Below are 18,282 nucleotides of genomic sequence, written 5' to 3'. Positions count from 1 at the left end.
CTCTCTGATAAATAAATTAAAAAAAAAAAATCTTTTAAAGCTTAGTAGCTACTTAAAATGCACTATTTTTCTATTACAATTTAATAGATATTTTTAGTATAGAGTATTAGAGCAGAGAGGTCTTAAATAACCAAACCAACTTTTTTATTTTCTGAGTCCAGAAGAGTCTTATGAGGTCCACCAGCTTAATCTCACAAAACCTGCACCGGCAAATTTAAAACTCCAGCTTCTATGACTTTGCCATAGATTTCAGATTAATTTTAAGAGAAATGATATCTTTATAACAGAAAATCTCCAACCAAGGCTATGGTATTTCTTTAATGGCAGTTCACCTTTTTAAATCCAAATATTTCAAATTTATATCTAGGCTATTATGTTTTTGTCAGAAACCTGTATATGGTTTTTGTTGTTGGCAGAAAGGTCCTCCCTTCATGTCCATATTGTAAAATTATTCTTCTTTTCTTCTAACACCTTTCTTTTTAAAAAGATTTTATTTATTTATTTGACGGAGAGAGAAATCACAAGTAGGCCGAGAGGCAGGCAGAGAGAGAGCGGGAAGCAGGCTCCCTGCCGAGCACGGAGCCCAATGCAGATCTGGATCCCAGGACCCTGAGATCATGACCTGAGCCAAAGGCAGAAGCTTAACCTAACTGGGCCACCCAGGCACCCCGCTTCTAACACTTTTATGGGTTTTTTATATTTAACTTTGTAATCCATTTAAAACAGATTTTGGTATGAGCTTTGAAGGAGACAGTTTACTCTATTTTTCACCAGGTATCGCATTCATTTCCCCCACCGATTCGAAATGCCTTGTTTTTCTATATTGTATTCTTTATGTATAACTTCTGACTGATCTATTCTGTTCCACTTATCTGTCGTTCTCTCCTGGTTTCTGTACTACTCTCCTAATTATCTTTTATTTACAACCCAGTTTAGTACCTGGTAGAGCATCTCCAACCCTCTTTCTGCCGTATCACCTTTCTTGGCATTTTCCTGGCCACCTTTACATGTTTTTTCTAAACTTTACAATCATTTTGTTAATGTCCCCAGAACAGTCTCAATGGAGATTTGACCAAAACTGTGTTTACTTTAATTTGGTTAAAAACTGATAGTTTTACAGATTTCCAGAAAAGCAGTATTTCTATTAATATTTTTAAATCTTCCGAAGTGTTTTCATGTTCTCTTTTACTCCTAGATACACATTTCATTAGCCACCATACCGACAAGTCTCCTACATCATCGTCTATGCAACTAAAAAAATACTGAAAGGAATACCTCCCTCCATCTTCCTATCAGTATATTTGTGGTCAAACAATTACTAATCTCCCTTACTGCCCTGCCCTTAACTGCACATTTCCATCTTAATTGTAAGGCTATCATCAGGTCGCTTGTCAAATGCCTTGCTGAAGTCTCTATCTGCTGTTCCCTCCATATTTCTCTTACCTCCTACTCCAGCAACTCTGACATAGGAAGAAAGTGGCTAATCTGATCAAATACGACTGGATATTAACGAACCTGTCCCAGGCCCAGTGACAATCATTCACTTTCCCAGGGACTTACAAATCATCCACACATATTTTTAAGATTTTACTTATTTGAGACAGAAAGAGTGACAGAGCAGTGACAGTTCATATGCGCATGAACTGGGGGAGAGGGAGAGAGAGAACATCAGGCAAGCCTCGCGCTAAGAGCAGAGCCGGACACCCTGAGACAGTGACCTGAGCAGAAATCAAGAATTGGACACTCAACCCACGGAGGCACCCAAGTTTCCCATCTGCACATATTTTTAAACTCTAACTTGCAATGGACAGGCATACAGTATTTCTAGAATCAAATGCTGCCAATTTAAGAGAAAGAGTAGGTAGGGGATAGTTTAGTTACTTGAGAGAGAGAAATGGTTCTAACACATTCAAATCACCCAGACGATTCCAGTTCGAGTCCTGAACCAATGAGCTGACAGCAAGCTGCCGACCTCACTAGAGAGGAGAAAGGCATTACCTTCGCACCGCAGTCGGCTCCTTTCTGAATGCAAAAGCCAATGAACCGTGGGTCTGCCACTTTTACTAGGATGTTGTCAACACAATAGACATGAATGCTCCAAATGCCTCTCTGCTCCATGTCCTCCACGATATTCTGGGCCGCAAGAGCCCGATAAAGACCACCATTCCCATCTGGGAAATGAAACAGCCCATTAGAAGTACACCAAAACCCATTATGAAGGTAACCCAAAACTGGTTTACCAGGGTTCATGTTTCCAAAGTGGGGTGAAGATCCCTGAAAAGCAGTTTTACATCACAGGGCCAAGAAAAGTAAATACCCAGAAGGAAGAATTTGGGTGTCAAAAAAATTATACTACGTGACTTTCAAAGTAATTTAGTGTTAAGTATCAAGAGAATAACACTATTAATTAATGTAGGACCAGGCAACCCAAAGACCATATTTTTCTTCTTAACTCAGGCTTTTTAACAATTTAGCCCATTATACATTATAAAATATAAAGTTCATTCTCAAGCAATGATTATTTCATAACATTTCGAGTTTTATTAATATTTATGCAGTTCAAGTTGGCTCTGGTATTTACAGCCCCAACACTGGTAATTTCACTCAAAAATAAAAAGTACATGAGCATTTTATACCAAATAACGTGTTATTAGGCAACCAGATTAGGATCAGGTCAGATTTAAAATAAATACAGGCAAAAGCCTCTTCTTTTCCCATCTATTTATAGTGCTGCTTTAATGTACTTCATCTGCCAACACCCTCTGCCACAGCTTAAAAAAATTGGACAACTTCATAAAAATAGAGCTAAAAACAGCAAAGTCTTCCATTAATGAGAAAGAATTGAGTAGAAAAAAGGGCTTAAAATGAAATAAAACCTGTACCCGGAGGCTACCACATTAACACCCATTTATTTCCTGTCAGCCTTTCCTCCAAATACTCCCACAGATAAGAATCTGTCGACATGTTTATTTTCAGAATTGGGATCCTATCAGAGTTGCTGCGTGTGGCCACACAGCGTGCACCACCCAAGGGTAGGGGTGCCCGTAACACACCACAACGTGTGTGCACCTCCCACAACGGTCCAGGGCGGTGGCCCTCACCACGCCAGACACACAGCCTCACGCCTCCCATTCTCTCACTTAGCTACTGACACTACTTCTCTGTCATTTAGTACCTCCAATCAACTGTTTTATTACAGTCTGAGAATACTACAGATCAACTGTAATTTACCTCTTATTTATTAAATAGCAAATGGCTTACGATCTTTCACTGCAAGAAGTAATGCAGCCATGAACACCGCAGATATAAAATGTGGGGTAAAGAGAATGAACACTCCGCGGGCCGCCCAGGTCGTTCTCAAGGGCAGGGTATCCATTCCGCCCATGGGCATATTCTTTGTTTTTAAGTCATTGCCAAATTGCAATAAAATCTTAAATATTAATTTCATAACACCCAAATCACCATATCAGAAAGAAAATATAAATGGAATGTTACCCCCATTTCTAATCACCCCTAAATAAGCATGGTTACAAACCTGGAGCCATAGAAACCTTGTTCTTCTCTTCCAAAATAATTTTCCCATCAAAACTCATAGCAGGCAGCATTCCCTGCTGAAAAAAGATTACATTCTCTTTTTTTAAACCAAAGTACTTGTGCTTTGTGAAGAATTCCTTTGTAGATTCCATTGTTCGGCCACTGGTCATTATATACCTTGCAAGAGAAAAGTAGATTCTAAGCAACAATGCTCTGGGTATTGGGGCAAAATTCAAACTTGTCTATTTTCCAAGCAAAAAAAAGAAAAAAGAAAATCACTGAGCACACTGCCTCTTTGTTCTGACTTCCTTCATCCTCTTCCTGGCCAAGGTAGCATTAGCCGTTGCCCGAGTGCCTTCCCTCCAGAAACATCATTAATCCTACATATAAAATAAATCTATGTAACAGTATTCAACATACCTCCTGCAACAGAGAGCCCATATAACCAGCTTCAACAACATTTTAGAACTCTGTGAAAACTGTACTCTGAATTTAAAACTGCCATTATAAATAAATAGGGAGAAAAGGGTAGACATAAAATATTCTGATCATCTCTCATGGTTTTTTCCACTGAAGTTTTGAAATGTAATCTGGGCTCTGCTCACCCTCCATTTAAAATCTTAAAAGTGTAATTATATTATCTGTTCTCACAAAAATCCAAACCATGCTAGTGTGGCAAAGGAGTCAAAAACTCTATCTAAAAACCACAGTTAGTGACTGCAGTAGCCGCTGCCCTTACTAGAATTTAAGCCACATGTAAATAGGGACTTTTGTCCGTTCTGGTTGCTGATACGGCCCCAGTACCCAGAAGCAGACATTCATAGATGTTGAATGAATAAATGAAGAAAATGGTGTAATTTCCCACCATACTAGTGATCTGTTTAACAAGTTATCCCGGGGATTTTGAGCTTTGAGTACAAAGATGGGGCTGGACTGCTCTGCATAAGAAAAGCACAGAGATTCTAAGTCATGAGGGGAAAAGAGAAGAAAATTCAACATGATAGTAGGAGGCAGGGCTGTAAGGAGAATATATTGGCTGCTTATAGCACAGATGTCCCTCAAACAACCCAAAGGAATCAAGATTGAAAAAACAGTTTCCTGCCCGCCAATACTCATGTTGAAAAAAGCTAGCAAAGCTGGGAAATTTACAAAAAGCCTATTTTTAAAAGCATCAGAGAGCTATAGAAGCAACATGGATTGGAACTAAAATTCAAGACAGTGGGAATCTTTCAAAGAGGAATTAAGGAAATGCAGCTGCCTTTTCCTGGGGGTACAGTGGTAGGGACTCTGGGCTTGGACCAGGCAAAAGGACAGAGAAACCAGCAGAGCTTTTGTGGGTCACACGGGACTAACATAACAAGATTAGGGACTTGAGGGATCGCCAACACAGCTGGTTTCCCCCTCAAAACATAATTTCCAAAGCTGCTCTGGGAAAGAGATTTAAGAGCTAAATCAAAAACTTCTAAAAAAAAAAAAAGTAGAATTTCCCATAATCTCTTGGTGCTCAGGACAGCAACACTTGCCAAAGACACAGCATTCTACTAGAGCCTGGGGATCCGAGTGCGGCTCACAGCAGAGAATCAGTGGGGCTTTTAGCTGGTGTGCATGGAAGGGCTGGGTGTGGGGCAGAGCTAGATAACCTGGTATTTAAGAACAGAAGTTTCTAGACTGTGAGAACTCCCTTACTGCCCAGAGTGAACTAAAAATAGACTTGTAGCACCTTGCCGTGAAATTTCGGATGCCAATGATAAGAAGAGACATTAGATGCTTGGCGCGGGGGAGGGAGAGAGAGACAGACTGGGAATCGGAACAGCTACGGACCACTCAACAAGAGAACGATGCCTTCCAATTTGAGAGGAAAACTGACTTCCAATCAGAAATTTATAAACAGACAAAGTGTCAATCAATATGAAGTTTCTACACTGACAGACCCCAATGAGTTCCCAGAAGTACTCAGGGAGGGATGTAAAAGCCTGAGGTGAATATACATTGCGCAATAAGACTATTGTGATCATTTATCTAGCTATAATACAGATCATTTTAACATACATAGTAAATTACAGCTCCTGGGAAAATCATTAGTAACAGGAAGTATGTCTGCTTAGGAATAAAGTATACAAGCATATTTGAATATCATAGACCGGCATTAAGTTCAGACACTCTCCCACAACGAGGCAGGTCTTACCATGGAATGATGCATTTGTTGCCGTGATATTTTTCAGCTAACTGTTGGAGCTTCAGGATACGCTCTGCCTGAATCTGAAAAAGCGTCTTACGAGATGGCAAACCAACATCATACATCCCCTTGGGATACGCAACACCGAGTCTCGTCCCCTGCCCGCCAGCTAGAAGAAGAACTGCCACTTTGTTCTGAGAAATCTGGAAAAGTCCTAGAAGAGAAAACATCTGTATCACAAAACCTCTGCAATTCAACATTTTAGGACTACACATACAAAAAGTAGCAATGAGTCACCCTAGCTGCATAAGGCATAAAGAATAAGAAATCCACGTGTAATCACAAATAACTACCTTGTTAATAAAAACATTTTTACTATTAAGAAATTGAATTTTATATAACCCAACCAAACACCAAGCCATGAATAATATCCTTTAATAAACAGTTCTTTTTCTGAAAATGTTAGAAGGCAAAACCCAAAAAGATGTTACACATGTTTTACAGGTGTCTGTCTACTTATCAGATGTGATGCCTCAAGAGAAAGACACGGTAAGAGACGACACCTGGGCTTCAGGATAAATGATGATAAGCTACTATATTACCTCCAACCTGTAAATCCATCAATGATACCAAACTGTCAGTCAACAAGCACGCAAACAGACTAGCTACCGTCCAGAGAAGGAAGAGAGGTGAAACCCTCAGGACAGCAATGCAGTACAGGGGTCAAGAAGCCAGGCTCTCCGGTCAGAATACCTGAGTGTGAAAGCCCACTCAGCTGAAAAGGCTTTGGGGAATCTGCCCGCAAAAGGGCAGGGCAGGAGGAGTCTTTGTGGGGTGTGGAAATGTTCTAGAACACTGGAGTGGTAGTTACATGAGTGCATAAATATGGCAAAAAATCATAAAACTAGTGCATTTTATTGTATGTAATTATATGTCAATAGAATGGATTAAGATGCAGGGGTGTTTTGGGTTTGGGGGGTTGCTTGTCTTTTTGTCAAAGGGCCATCAGTCCCAGCTCACAAGGATGTGAAATTCGGTCACATCCTTGATGGGGAAGCCCATCAGTTGTCATCAGTTGAATACTCAGCAATAAGTAATAACCAAACATAATGCTTGAATCAAAATATTATTTTCTGAATCAAAATAATTCAAGATGGATTTAAGACCCAAATGCAAACAAATAAAACTGTAAATATTATTAATAGAGGCTCTCAGTTTGGATTTAAAAAACAAAAAGTTTTGCCATAGACCATTTCTGAAAACCACCTCATCATGCAGAGCTGGACCAGCCCAGCCTTACAGGGCACAGTAGCTTGTGGGGAGAGGCAACGTGGAAACTGGGTCTATGGGAAGCTAGAAAAGCTGGAAAATGCCAGACGAGATCAGGCGATGGTTGACAGGATTTGTTGTTGTGTTCTGAAATCCTCAGACACTCTGTGAAGGAAGCTGGCCACTGCCCAGAACTGAACGCTAGCCCAGAGGGTGCGGTGGTGGCCAGTAGCCATTGTTGTTCTTTTTTAGATCGTGAGGTAATGAGGGTTTGTCTAATTTACCCTCTCTGTGCCTTGTGTTTTTCATGTGTTAGGCTTTCCTGAAGCTAATGAGCTAGTACGTGGAGCACTTGAAAGAAATACTCTAAACCCATTATAAACTCAGAACCTTCCCCAGGCCTAATTCTACAATCTCTCTTCCAGAGTCAGTAAGTATAGCCCAAGGACGTGATCCAGTAACTATCCAGCTACGAAAAGAAGTACAATAGATATTTCCATAATTTTCACCTTTGATATGAAGCAAAGGTTAGCTAGCTCCCTGACACCTAATTTTCTCTTTCTTCCTGCCTAGGCCAAAACTGTCCTCATGATTTTTCTCCAGAGCATCTCACTGTGCCTTATCAAAGTGTGAAAACAGACCCTAAACTAATAACTTTGACCCTAAACTAATGCAAGAGGTTAACGGCCTCAGAAACCTCGCAGGTCCTGCCCAAGGTCAGCACTAGTAAATGCCAACAAGAGTCAGACACTCACTCCAGGCCCATGTGCTGTGCACCACACCACCTCCAGCAGCCTCTGTTCACACCCGAACACTAACCGGATCCACGGGAGCACCAGGGGTTTCAGGGGTAAAAACGTTCCTTTCTATTTCTTTCCTGCCCTTTCTTCTCTTTACCACGGAATTCGTGAGAGGTCGTGCCGCCTCTTTTTTTAATCTCTCCTACCTACCGGTCTCCAAGAAGAGCTGCTGGGTACAGTCCACGTTCTCCAAAACTTGCCAAACACTGAAATTTCGCACAGCATTTCAGATCAGCAACCCCCTTCAGCAAGCACCGGAACTACCAAGCAACAAAGTGACTGGGACAAAATGAAGCATTCTGAAGGGAGCAGGCGATGACAGAGGCAGTTCTGAAAACTGCTTCCCATTTGGTTATTCCAGAAACTCTGGTTTCTACGGATAAGTTTAATTCTGCTGTCATCAACCCAAAAAGCATTGTTTTAAGAAAACATACGTCCATAATCCCTTACCTAACCCCATGGATCAGAGTTGTTTGCGAGGGCAGAACTCTTCAAAATTTAGAAAACAAATAGAGTACACACACGTTATACACGATCTCCAGCAAAGCTGAGACAGTACCCTGCAATCCCATTAAGTGGGATAAAGTTCACCAATAGCCTCCTGTTGAACATGTCCAAGTTCAGTTTTGCTGCAAAACAGGCTCTGTCTGCACTGCTTCAAAACTGCAGAAAAAGTAAGTCTGGTGTCTGAACCCTCACATACCAGAGGTGATAGAACCGGAAATACTTCTAAACATCTTCCAAAAAAGTCCCAGATAAATATTCTGGACACAGAGGCCTTTGTTCTCTTTGTACTATTTATTTTCTTCACCCAGCACATGTGTTTTAAGCTGTTTTGCTGTGTTTTTTTTCAAGTTTTTATTTATTTATTTATTTGATGGGGGGTGGGGGCTGGGGCACAGAAGCAGGCAGAGCAGCAGAGAAAGACGCAGGCTCCCCGCTGAGCGGAGAGCCTGATGTGGGACTCAATCCCAACACCCTGGGATCGTGACCCGAGCCGAAGACAGACGCTTAACTGAGCCATGCAGGCACCCCAAGTTGTTTCATTGTTACTGTGGCTCCAGCCATCCTTTCTGATGTCCTTCTTTTACCTTCAGTGCAAAAGTCAGTGACTTCCACAGCCACCTTAAAAAGGGAGGAGCCTGCTCCCGGGGTCGGCTCCATGTCCGGGTTCCAGCTCACCTGATGGCCACCCAGCACCAACCAGTGCCTTCCGCAGGTTCTAACCCGTTCTCACAGTATCACTGTATACATTTTCCTCTTCCTACAGTCAGTTCCCTCAGCCATGGCTTCATTCCAGTTTTCCTAATTTTTCAGTTTTCCGGCTCTCAAAACAGCAGCTCACAGGGACTCCTCTTTTATGCAAATCAATGTTCCCTAAGCCGCTGTCTGCCATACTTTCTTCAGTCCTTCTCCCAGCTATGGACCCGGAGACCCATCCAATCACTACATCGTAAGAGAAGCACGGAGACTGTGCCTACCAGGTGTCCAATTCCAGGCAGACCTACACATGCACCTCTAACCACAACTATCCCAATGAGTTGTAACATGATCCACGTGTATGTGCAACGAAAAGGTTTCTGCACTGACCTCTTCCTACTTATGCATCTCACTTAACGACCAGAGAAAAACACGAGGAAAGAAAGCAGTCCCTAGAGTATCAAGGCCAGCTGCCTTTTAAGCATCAATATCCAATTGTGTGCTCACTGGCTAAAGCATTCATCCGCCCCATCTGTGTCACTGCCCTAAAACGGCAATGTTTAGTAAGTGTGTAACACATAAATTAGTATCTGTCCTATAACGACAGATAAAATACTGCTTGAAATTAAAGGGGCCAATAAAATTCGGTAAGCTATTTAGTTATATGGCAGTAATACCTGACTTTAAACTGTATTTGTCATAACAAACGTTATATGGGCACCGCACCTATCTGAAAAATGTTAACTACTTATAAATGTACTTAACCCACGTGGCAATTAGGAAATTATAAGCTTCTCCTATTCCAAAACTTCTGCAAAAATATAAGAAAAAAAAAAAAAAAAGGAAAGTACAGCATTATTCTCCCCCTTTCCAACCTTCCACTGAAGGAGAGTTCGCAGTTTCCAGGGCTGGAGAACATTTCTCCCCTTGGAGAGTCATGTGTCATAGGACCAACAGTGTCTGTGAACTTTTCCTGATAACATTTATAAGAAACAAAGAGAAGAGTTTACAGTGGCCTGAAACAGGTCAAACGCTTCCTGGATAACTTCCTGCTTGGACGAGTGCCTCTCACACACTCTGACTTGGGCGTGTGCCGGACGCAGGGAGGATGGCACAGGTGCGTTTGAAGTACAGCCCTGCCAGAACTTTCCATTTAAACTGTCAGCACTCCCAGGACCCTGAGTCAAGTAAACCAGCTATTAAACTGATGGAAATAAAAGAAGGCTATCCAAGAAAGTTATTCAGAAAAGGTATTTTAAGTCTTTAACGTTTAACCCTATTGTACAGGTAAAACTATTATTATCTCTCAAAAATGCCAAGTACAAAAAGCAGACTATAAGGGAAATCACTATTTGAACCAGTTTTAGGTACTGGAGGATTACTGTGAATTTCATGAGGTAGAATAATAGCACTGTGAATGGTAAGAAAATATCCATATGTGTAGAGATGAATACTGAACTCAAAAAGGGTAAAAATAACATGATGTTTGAGATTTGTCTTAAAGTACTATAGCAGAGAAAAAGAAAAGAAGGGACAGGGAAGCAAAGTAGCAACATTTTGATATTTAACAAGGTGATATATATGTGGGATTCATTATACGGTTTTTATCTCTAAATATTTGTTTCAAAATATGCTTGAAATTTTTCATAACAAATTCATAAGTAGGCTACAAAATTATACACAAACCATAATCCCAGAGTGTACGTGTATCTAGGAAAACACTAGATTACTACTGAGTATTTATCTCTGAAATGCGGGATGCTAGAGATTTTTTTTTCCTTTGTAATTTCTAGTTATTTTTCCAATTTTTCTAGAATATGTGTTACTTCTAAAATAAAACAAATCTATTAAAAATACCATTGTACGGGACGCCTGGGTGGCTCAGTCGGTTAAGTGTCTGCCTTCAGCTCAGGTCATGATCCCAGAATCCTGGGATGGAGCCCCACATCTCTGCTCAGCAGGGAGCCTGCTTCCTCCTCTCTCTCTGCCTGCCTCTCTGCCTACTTGGGATCTCTGTCTGTCAAATAAATAAATAAAATCTTCAAAAAAATAAAAAAAAAATACCACTGTACTAGATCCCAGAAAATGTACAGAAGATAATGTTATGAATACATTTTCTCTAAGCAATCCACTTACTTTTCTACCAGTGTTATATGGTAGAGAAGCACATTCAAATTAATTTTATAAATGTCTTGTAAACAAAAGAACCTAATACTGGATATTAATATGTTATTATAAAATTGGAAGACTATTTTATAATTGGTGTAAGCATGCCTTTCTTTGCTAAAGATGGTGTTTAAAATGACAGTCTCATAGAAGTTTCTAAAATGATATTCTCATAAAAGCTTCTAATTACTTCTCTCTCTAGATTTCAGCTTTGTAAGACGGAAATTTTTCAGTTGTTCCTCTGCATTCCATTTTCTACAACTTGCCAGAACACGTTAAGAATTAAATTAGGGATGCCTAGGTGGTTCAGTCAGTTGAGCATCAGACTCCTGATTTGGGCTCAGATCATGGGATGGAGCCCAGCAATGGGCTTCACCCTGGGCACAGAGTCTGCTTGAAATTCTCTCTCTCTCCCTCTACCTCTTCCCAACACCCCACTCGCAGGGGCAGGAACTAAGGGACACCTGGCTGGCTCAGTGGGTAGAGCATACAACTCCTGACCTCAGCGTTGTGTAAGTTTGAGCCTCACACTGGGTGTAGAGATTACTTAAAAATAAAATCTTTAAAAAAAAAAAATCAAATTAAGATTTCTCTAGAACAAGAAGCACAGTGGTCACTTACATATTTACCCTTCAGAAATAATTTTGCACTCTAGGCATGAAAATGTCCATTTTAGTGTCAACAGCCACCAGACATTCTAAAAAAAAACATACAATGCTTTCATTTCCCCCCTCCTGAGGAAGGGGCTGCGGGGGGGCACTATCTTTGATAGAACTCCTGGGACTGTCCTCCTATCTGAAATATAACCATTAGAATCTTCACAATGGCAATCTCTTCCCTTTGACAACTTACTGGAAAACCTCATTTTGTTGTGAAATTGCATACACACGGAAGTTTCTGGCTAAGCGAATGACAAGTTACAAAGTCTCCTTCATCCCTACTGTTTAAAGCCACAAATATTATTGCTCCCTTGACAATAAGCCAAAAGGAAGTTTGTTTTGTACACTCTTGTAGTGTTCATGGTTTTAACAGTTCGAGATTTCAGTTTAAATGAAAAGTCATTAAGGTAGACGAGTTCCACGAATTCCAACAAAAAGGCCATCAAGACTCCAATTATAGGAGGTTCTACCTGTTGCCCATGGTCCCCATTATACAAAGTCAAAGCTTCGGCTTTCCCTAAGAGTTTATTCGAAGACTTCATAGCATAAAATCACAAGGAGAAATACAGGCAGCCAGGATACCTGAGGGTATGGAGAGCCCTGTGGGACTTTTGCTGTATTGTAGCAGCCTTTTTGAACCCCAGGGATGGAGGAGAGGACTAATGATTCAGAAGTTGGCAAGGGTCCGAGCATCCCCACAGCTCTACACTCAGAAGGATCCATCTGGATCGCTTGCTGTTTAGTGGCAAAGCCCTATTCTAAGAAGCTAGATTAGCTTCTACCAAGCACTTGAGATCTAAAAGGGTACTTCCTAGAGATCATCTAATTATTTTTGACATTTTTTAATCTTTTAAATAAAAGCCTTTTAAATAAAACCTCATGTAAAGATCAAATACATAAAGCATGTCAAACCAGCACTGCTCTTATAGTTAGAGGCAAAGATGTTTAGTATCCATCCCTCCTCCCTAGGTGAGACAGTCTCCCCAGTGGAACCCCTAGGGTTCCTTGGAACACAGTTTGAAAATCATTAAATTTGTATGCCCAGAGAAAGACATCAGCATACAGAAGGCTGATATTGGCAATTATCTGTCCTTTATGTGGGGACAGGGAAGCCAAAGAATGAAAGACAAAATAAAAACAGCAATAGTGTGGTACAAAAATCGACTAAGATTACATCTCTATCATTATTATTACACATTCATAAAAGTAAATATACATAAAATCAAGGAATAGGTGGCAATGTGAGTAAATAAAAAGATCTGACTTGGTTAAGGGCAACTTCTCTGTAGTTTTTCTGTTACTTTGATGTTATTTCTGTAATAAAGTAACATATTTTACAAAGGAAAGAAAAGTATTAGTCAGATCTGTTCATTCTATGGTTGAGGACATGAGGTCCAGATCAGACAAGGACCATGTACAAACACTCAGTGGCCTGGGCTGCAGTATTTAGTCACTATTACTACAGAGAAGTAGTAGGTTATCAAACCACAGCCCTGAAATCCACCTGAAAAGGTACATTTGAGCTATTCTGCCATTCTCAAAGGCACTAATTAGAACTGGTCATGGGGACAGATTTTATGATACATTAGAAGAAAAAACATGGGGGCAACTCAACACTGATCTGCAAAACCTGTTCCAAATGCCCGTGACAGAGGCACACCGGCCATGGGCCGCTCTTCAGGAGTCCACAATATCATGATGAAGACAGACACGGCTCTTCTTCTAAGAAAGAATGGAAGCCACGCATGGACAAGTAACTCCAGCCTGGGACACTGAAGAAAAGATCATGATCAAAGAACCTTAAGAACTGAGTTCCCCACAAGCCCCACTGCGCTACAGAGCACAACCGTGGGAGATGGCCTTTCAAAAAGTGACCCAGGCTAGGCAGGGAAGAGGCAAAAGCCAGTCGAAGCCCAGGATAAGCATGAGCAAAGGCAGGAAAGACGTAATGTTCAGGGAAGGGTGAGTTATTTGGTCCCACAAAAATGCATGGGACAGTAGGACTGGAGGGAAAGAGAGGAGACCAGACTGGAACTACAGGCTAGGGAAGGTTTTTCGATGAAGCCAGCATAAACTGAAACATTTAACTTGGGCTTCAGGGTGGGAAATCTGGCAGAAGTACGGCAATGAGTGAGGAAAGAGACTAGAGAAGACTTAAATGAGAAGAACATTGACTGGAGAACAGAAATGATAAGAGCACGTAGGGACTGGCAAGGGAGATGCTGCAGAAGTTCTGACGCCATAATCTGTCACTTTCTGATCAGGCACCTGGTTTAAGGTATGAGGGTCCAAATACCCGTCACATGATCCAGCCACTTTAATACCCCCGGTACATCTCACTACAAACTTTAAAATGAACATCCCATACTCGGTACCTTCACTCTCCCAGGCTTGCAGCCGATCTTGGTCCCTGGTGGCACTGCCCAACACCTCTCGAGGGACAGGCTCCATTCGTGCATCCATTTTCTCTTGCTGAGAGGACTGGTTAAAATTTTCAATGGCCTTCTGGAAAAAGAAGTTCAGCTCCTCAAAGTTCATGGCCTGGAGCTCTGCATAAAGTTCTGCCTGCTGGGCTTCATCCAGCTCATTCCAGAACTGCAGCAGGTGCTCCTGTCCACATCTGGACAACCTGAGTTTGAGGTCGTTAACATTCATAATGCTCTGGTAGCCTAGTTTTGTGAAAACAGACGTGTAGTTTCTGCACTTGTAAACCTTAAAAAAAAAAAAAAAGAAAAAAAAGAAAAGTAATCAACAGCAGGTCAAAGTCCAACCTCAAAACCCGAGCTTTACCTACTACAAATAAGTACACTTTTTAAAAAACCTGATGTTAAGGAAATTGACTTCTGCCTTTCCCCTCACAAGATCTGTGAGAGATCCAACTTGTAAAGACATAAAAAGAAAGTTTCTCCAAATAAGACATCCAGATGGTCAAGAGACATATGAAAAGATGCTCGACATCATGGATCATCAGGAAAACGCAAATCGAAACCAGAATGAGATATCATCTTTTATCTGTCTGAATGTCTAGAATAAAGAAACAAGAAACAACATGTATTGGCGAGGATGAGGAGACCCGTCATGCACTGTTGGTGGGAATGCAGACTGGTACAGCCACTGTGAAAGACCGCATGGAGGTTCCTCAAAAAGTTAAAAATAGAGCTGTCCTATGACCCATTAATTGCACTACTGGCCATTTACCCTCCTTTCAAAAAACACTAATTCAAAGGGATACATGCGCCCTTATGTTTACTGCAGCATTATTTACAATAGCCAAGTTATGGAAGCCACTCAAGGGTCCATCAACTGACGAATGGGTAAAGGGGTGTGTGTGTGGGTGTGTGTGTGTGTGCAATGAAATGTTATTCAGCCATAGAAAAGAACGAAATCTTGCCATTTCCAACAACACGGATACAACCAGAGCGTACTATGCTAAAATAAGACTGAAATAAGTCAATCAGGGAAAGGCAAATATCATATGATTTCACTCATGTGGAAATCAAGAAACAAAACAAATAGCAAAGAAAAAAAAAGAGACAAACCAAGAAACAGACTTCTTCTAACTACACAGAACAAAATGATGGTTATCAGAGGGAAATAGGTGATGGGGATAAAGAGGACTCATCACAACGAGCACGGGACGATGTACGGAGCTGCTGAACCACCGAACTGTACACCTGAAACTACTATAACGCCGTCAGTTAAATATCCCAGAATTAAGATTTTAAAAAGTAAAAATAAATAAAAATTAAAAAATAAATGCATAAGACAATTAATATTCCTAATTGTAATACTAATTAGCATTATAAACGAGGCACTGCACTAAGGACTTAACCTACAAGGTCTCATTTAATGTTCACCAACTCTGCAACATAAGTACTATTATTTTCCTTACTTTACTCTGAGGAGACTGAGGCACAGAGAGGCAACACAACCAGGCCACCAGGAGGAGATGGGATGTGAGCCCACCAGGCGGTCCAATTCCGGGGCTCACATCTGACTACCCCACTTTGCTGCCTCTGTAGTACTCCTCCGGCCATGAGCTACCACTGAAAGAACACTTGACTTCTTAGTAACAACCGTTCTCCTTTTAGCGCTAATGATGAAAATGAAAATGTTGTATTTGGAATAAAACAAAATACAAAAGACAGGAACACCTATAATCAAGAAAAATAATTTTATTTCAATAGCAACTTCTACAGAGAAGCAATAAAAAAGTATCTCTTTACCAAGAATTGAACCCTAAAGGAACAAGCAATTCACACAGAACAATCAACAGATAAGACAATACAGCAAAATGTTAAACTGCTACATCTCAAAAATAAAAGAAAGAGGGAAATATTAAATCTACTTGTCTACTCTGGGTAAACGCAGGAGAAGGTAGGGCTGTCTAGAAAGAGTTCACCAAGGAAGCATGATGGAGCAGTGTGTGCTGCAAGGGTTGAGCAGATTACACAGATAAGATCAGAAAACAGGCACAGTTGGCCTGCGGGACTGAGCACAGTTCAGCAAGTTGAAGTTCTACGTAGCATGATGGGAAGTGATACGGGGTAGGACTTGACCAGGAAGAGCCTTGAAAACCAAGCCAAGGAATTCAGATCTAAGAGAGTAATAAGAAGCCCCCAGCAGATTAGTCAACAGGGCCATGTCACCATGCTTTAGAGAGATGACAGAAGGAGCGATGGCAGAACATAGATGGTAAGGAGGCACAATCACCAGCAGGGAAACAAGTTCAAAGACAACTGCAGGTATGAAAAGCCAAAGTTCTGAATCAGATTAGTTGCAAAGGAAATAGCATGGAAGGGAGAAATTTGAGGGTCACTGTAAAGATTCACCACTGCGTTATAACTGTTTAGATGTGAAGAACAGGCAAGAAAGGTACCAAAGAAATGGCCTGCTATCTCCTACCGTAAGAACAGTGGGAAGGAACAGACATGGCAGTTGGGAGCAATACTCCGGAGTTCTCTGTGGCTCACCTGTAAAGTGGGGTTCATAACAGCATGCACCTCATCAGGACTACTAACCATCAAACACCACTTACAAACTCAGGTTAAGAGAACCTACATCTGCTCCCTGAGGCAGCAATAAGAAGACCTATCTCTTCCGCATCACCGTGTATGACAAAGTAGGACTCTAACTGCTTTACAGATACTTGTTCAGGTAATCCTCAAAACGATGCTAAAGTCCTGCTGCTGGGATTACTTCGCAGAGGAAGATAGTGCACCGCAGACATAATCACCCAAGGTCCCCAACTAGTGAAGTGACAGAGCCCGGATTCGAACCCTAACAACCTGACTCTCAGAGCCATAGGCTCACCCATTATGCTACACTGGCTCTCAGGAGGAAAGGCTGTGGGTGTGGGTGGGTGTGTGCGTGTGTAAGAGAAAGGAGCAGTGACAGAGAGCACACTATTTATACTTGATTCAGAAATAGAGACACAACTGATACTCTGACACCTGAATCACTTCGCAGAAATGAGCTCACACGCCAACAGAATGGAGAAAGAAAGAAAACGCACAGGATAGGCTCGGGAGGAAGTTCAGAGTATGAGTAAATACTTCATTTTAAAATGCACTGTTACTTTTTCTTTGGTACTGGGCATATTGATCCAAATCAGATACTGCTCAGAAATAACTTTAACTAACATCCACTCAAAAATAAATTCAGGAAAAGTATTAAACAATAGAGACAGGCACAGAGCTTCTATAATTGTTTTCTTTAAACAAGGTGCCCTCTAGAATTGAAGGGATGGACTAGATTCACAATTCTTCTTATAAAATCAACTTCAAATTAGATGAGCACACAAGAGCCAGTGTGTTATATTCTCAACTTTTATTTTTGGTTTGTTGTTTAGATTTACTTCAGAGACGTAATGCTTCAAGTGTGAATCCAATGGTAGGACTTATGAAATCCCTTTTACGAGTTACTGATGATTCCTAACGAAATTAAGGCTTCCATATGAAACAAAAATGAAACCTTATTACCAGGGTGGGACACAGTTCTACCTTGCTGTCATCTAAGGCCTTTCCTCCAAGCACTTCCTTTAACCCCTCCTATCCACTGAAATGCCATTCACCCTTAAAGGCCTGCCTCCCACACTCTAGCTTCAATTGCATCTTTATTGGCTTAGGAATCAAACAGAACTTTTATTTCTGGCTCCAATCCTTGGGCCAAGTCATAGATACCTCCAACTCTGTTAATTTCATCTGCAAAACAGCAACAATCAAATTTTCTTCACCAGGTTCAGAGGCATAAGAGAAACTACATCCAATGAGAAAAGGACGCTCAAAGCGATTCAGTAATTTGCCCAAGGCTATGTACCTAGTAGACTGAAAACCAGGAATTTTAACCCAGATAAACCTGACTCTGAAGCCTATGATCTTTGCATCAAACAATAACTCTCATAAGCAGAAGAAATACTAAGAATTCAACCCAACATCTCATTTAAGAGGCAGGAGAACTGATGGAAGTCACCATCAGG

General features: G+C 41.0%; 1 protein-coding gene across 4 annotated transcripts in view; it reads right to left on the bottom strand.

The window, feature by feature from the left end:
* UAP1 (UDP-N-acetylglucosamine pyrophosphorylase 1) overlaps positions 1 to 18,282 on the bottom strand; it is a 36,284-nt gene that overhangs the window by 12,391 nt on the left and 5,611 nt on the right. For all 4 annotated transcript variants that reach the window (XM_044266753.1, XM_044266754.1, XM_044266755.1 and 1 more), the window contains exons 2-5: positions 14,180 to 14,516; positions 5,720 to 5,924; positions 3,536 to 3,711; positions 1,999 to 2,171 (exon numbers count right to left, since the gene is read on the bottom strand). In XM_044266753.1, the coding sequence (XP_044122688.1) occupies positions 1,999 to 2,171; positions 3,536 to 3,711; positions 5,720 to 5,924; positions 14,180 to 14,516 (891 nt within the window). The remainder of the gene's footprint in view (positions 1 to 1,998; positions 2,172 to 3,535; positions 3,712 to 5,719; positions 5,925 to 14,179; positions 14,517 to 18,282) is intronic.

Source organism: Neovison vison, chromosome 10 (assembly GCF_020171115.1).
Source record: "Neovison vison isolate M4711 chromosome 10, ASM_NN_V1, whole genome shotgun sequence".
In the NCBI taxonomy this organism is placed as follows: domain Eukaryota; kingdom Metazoa; phylum Chordata; class Mammalia; order Carnivora; family Mustelidae; genus Neogale; species Neogale vison.
This window is presented reverse-complemented; position numbering and strand designations above follow the sequence as displayed.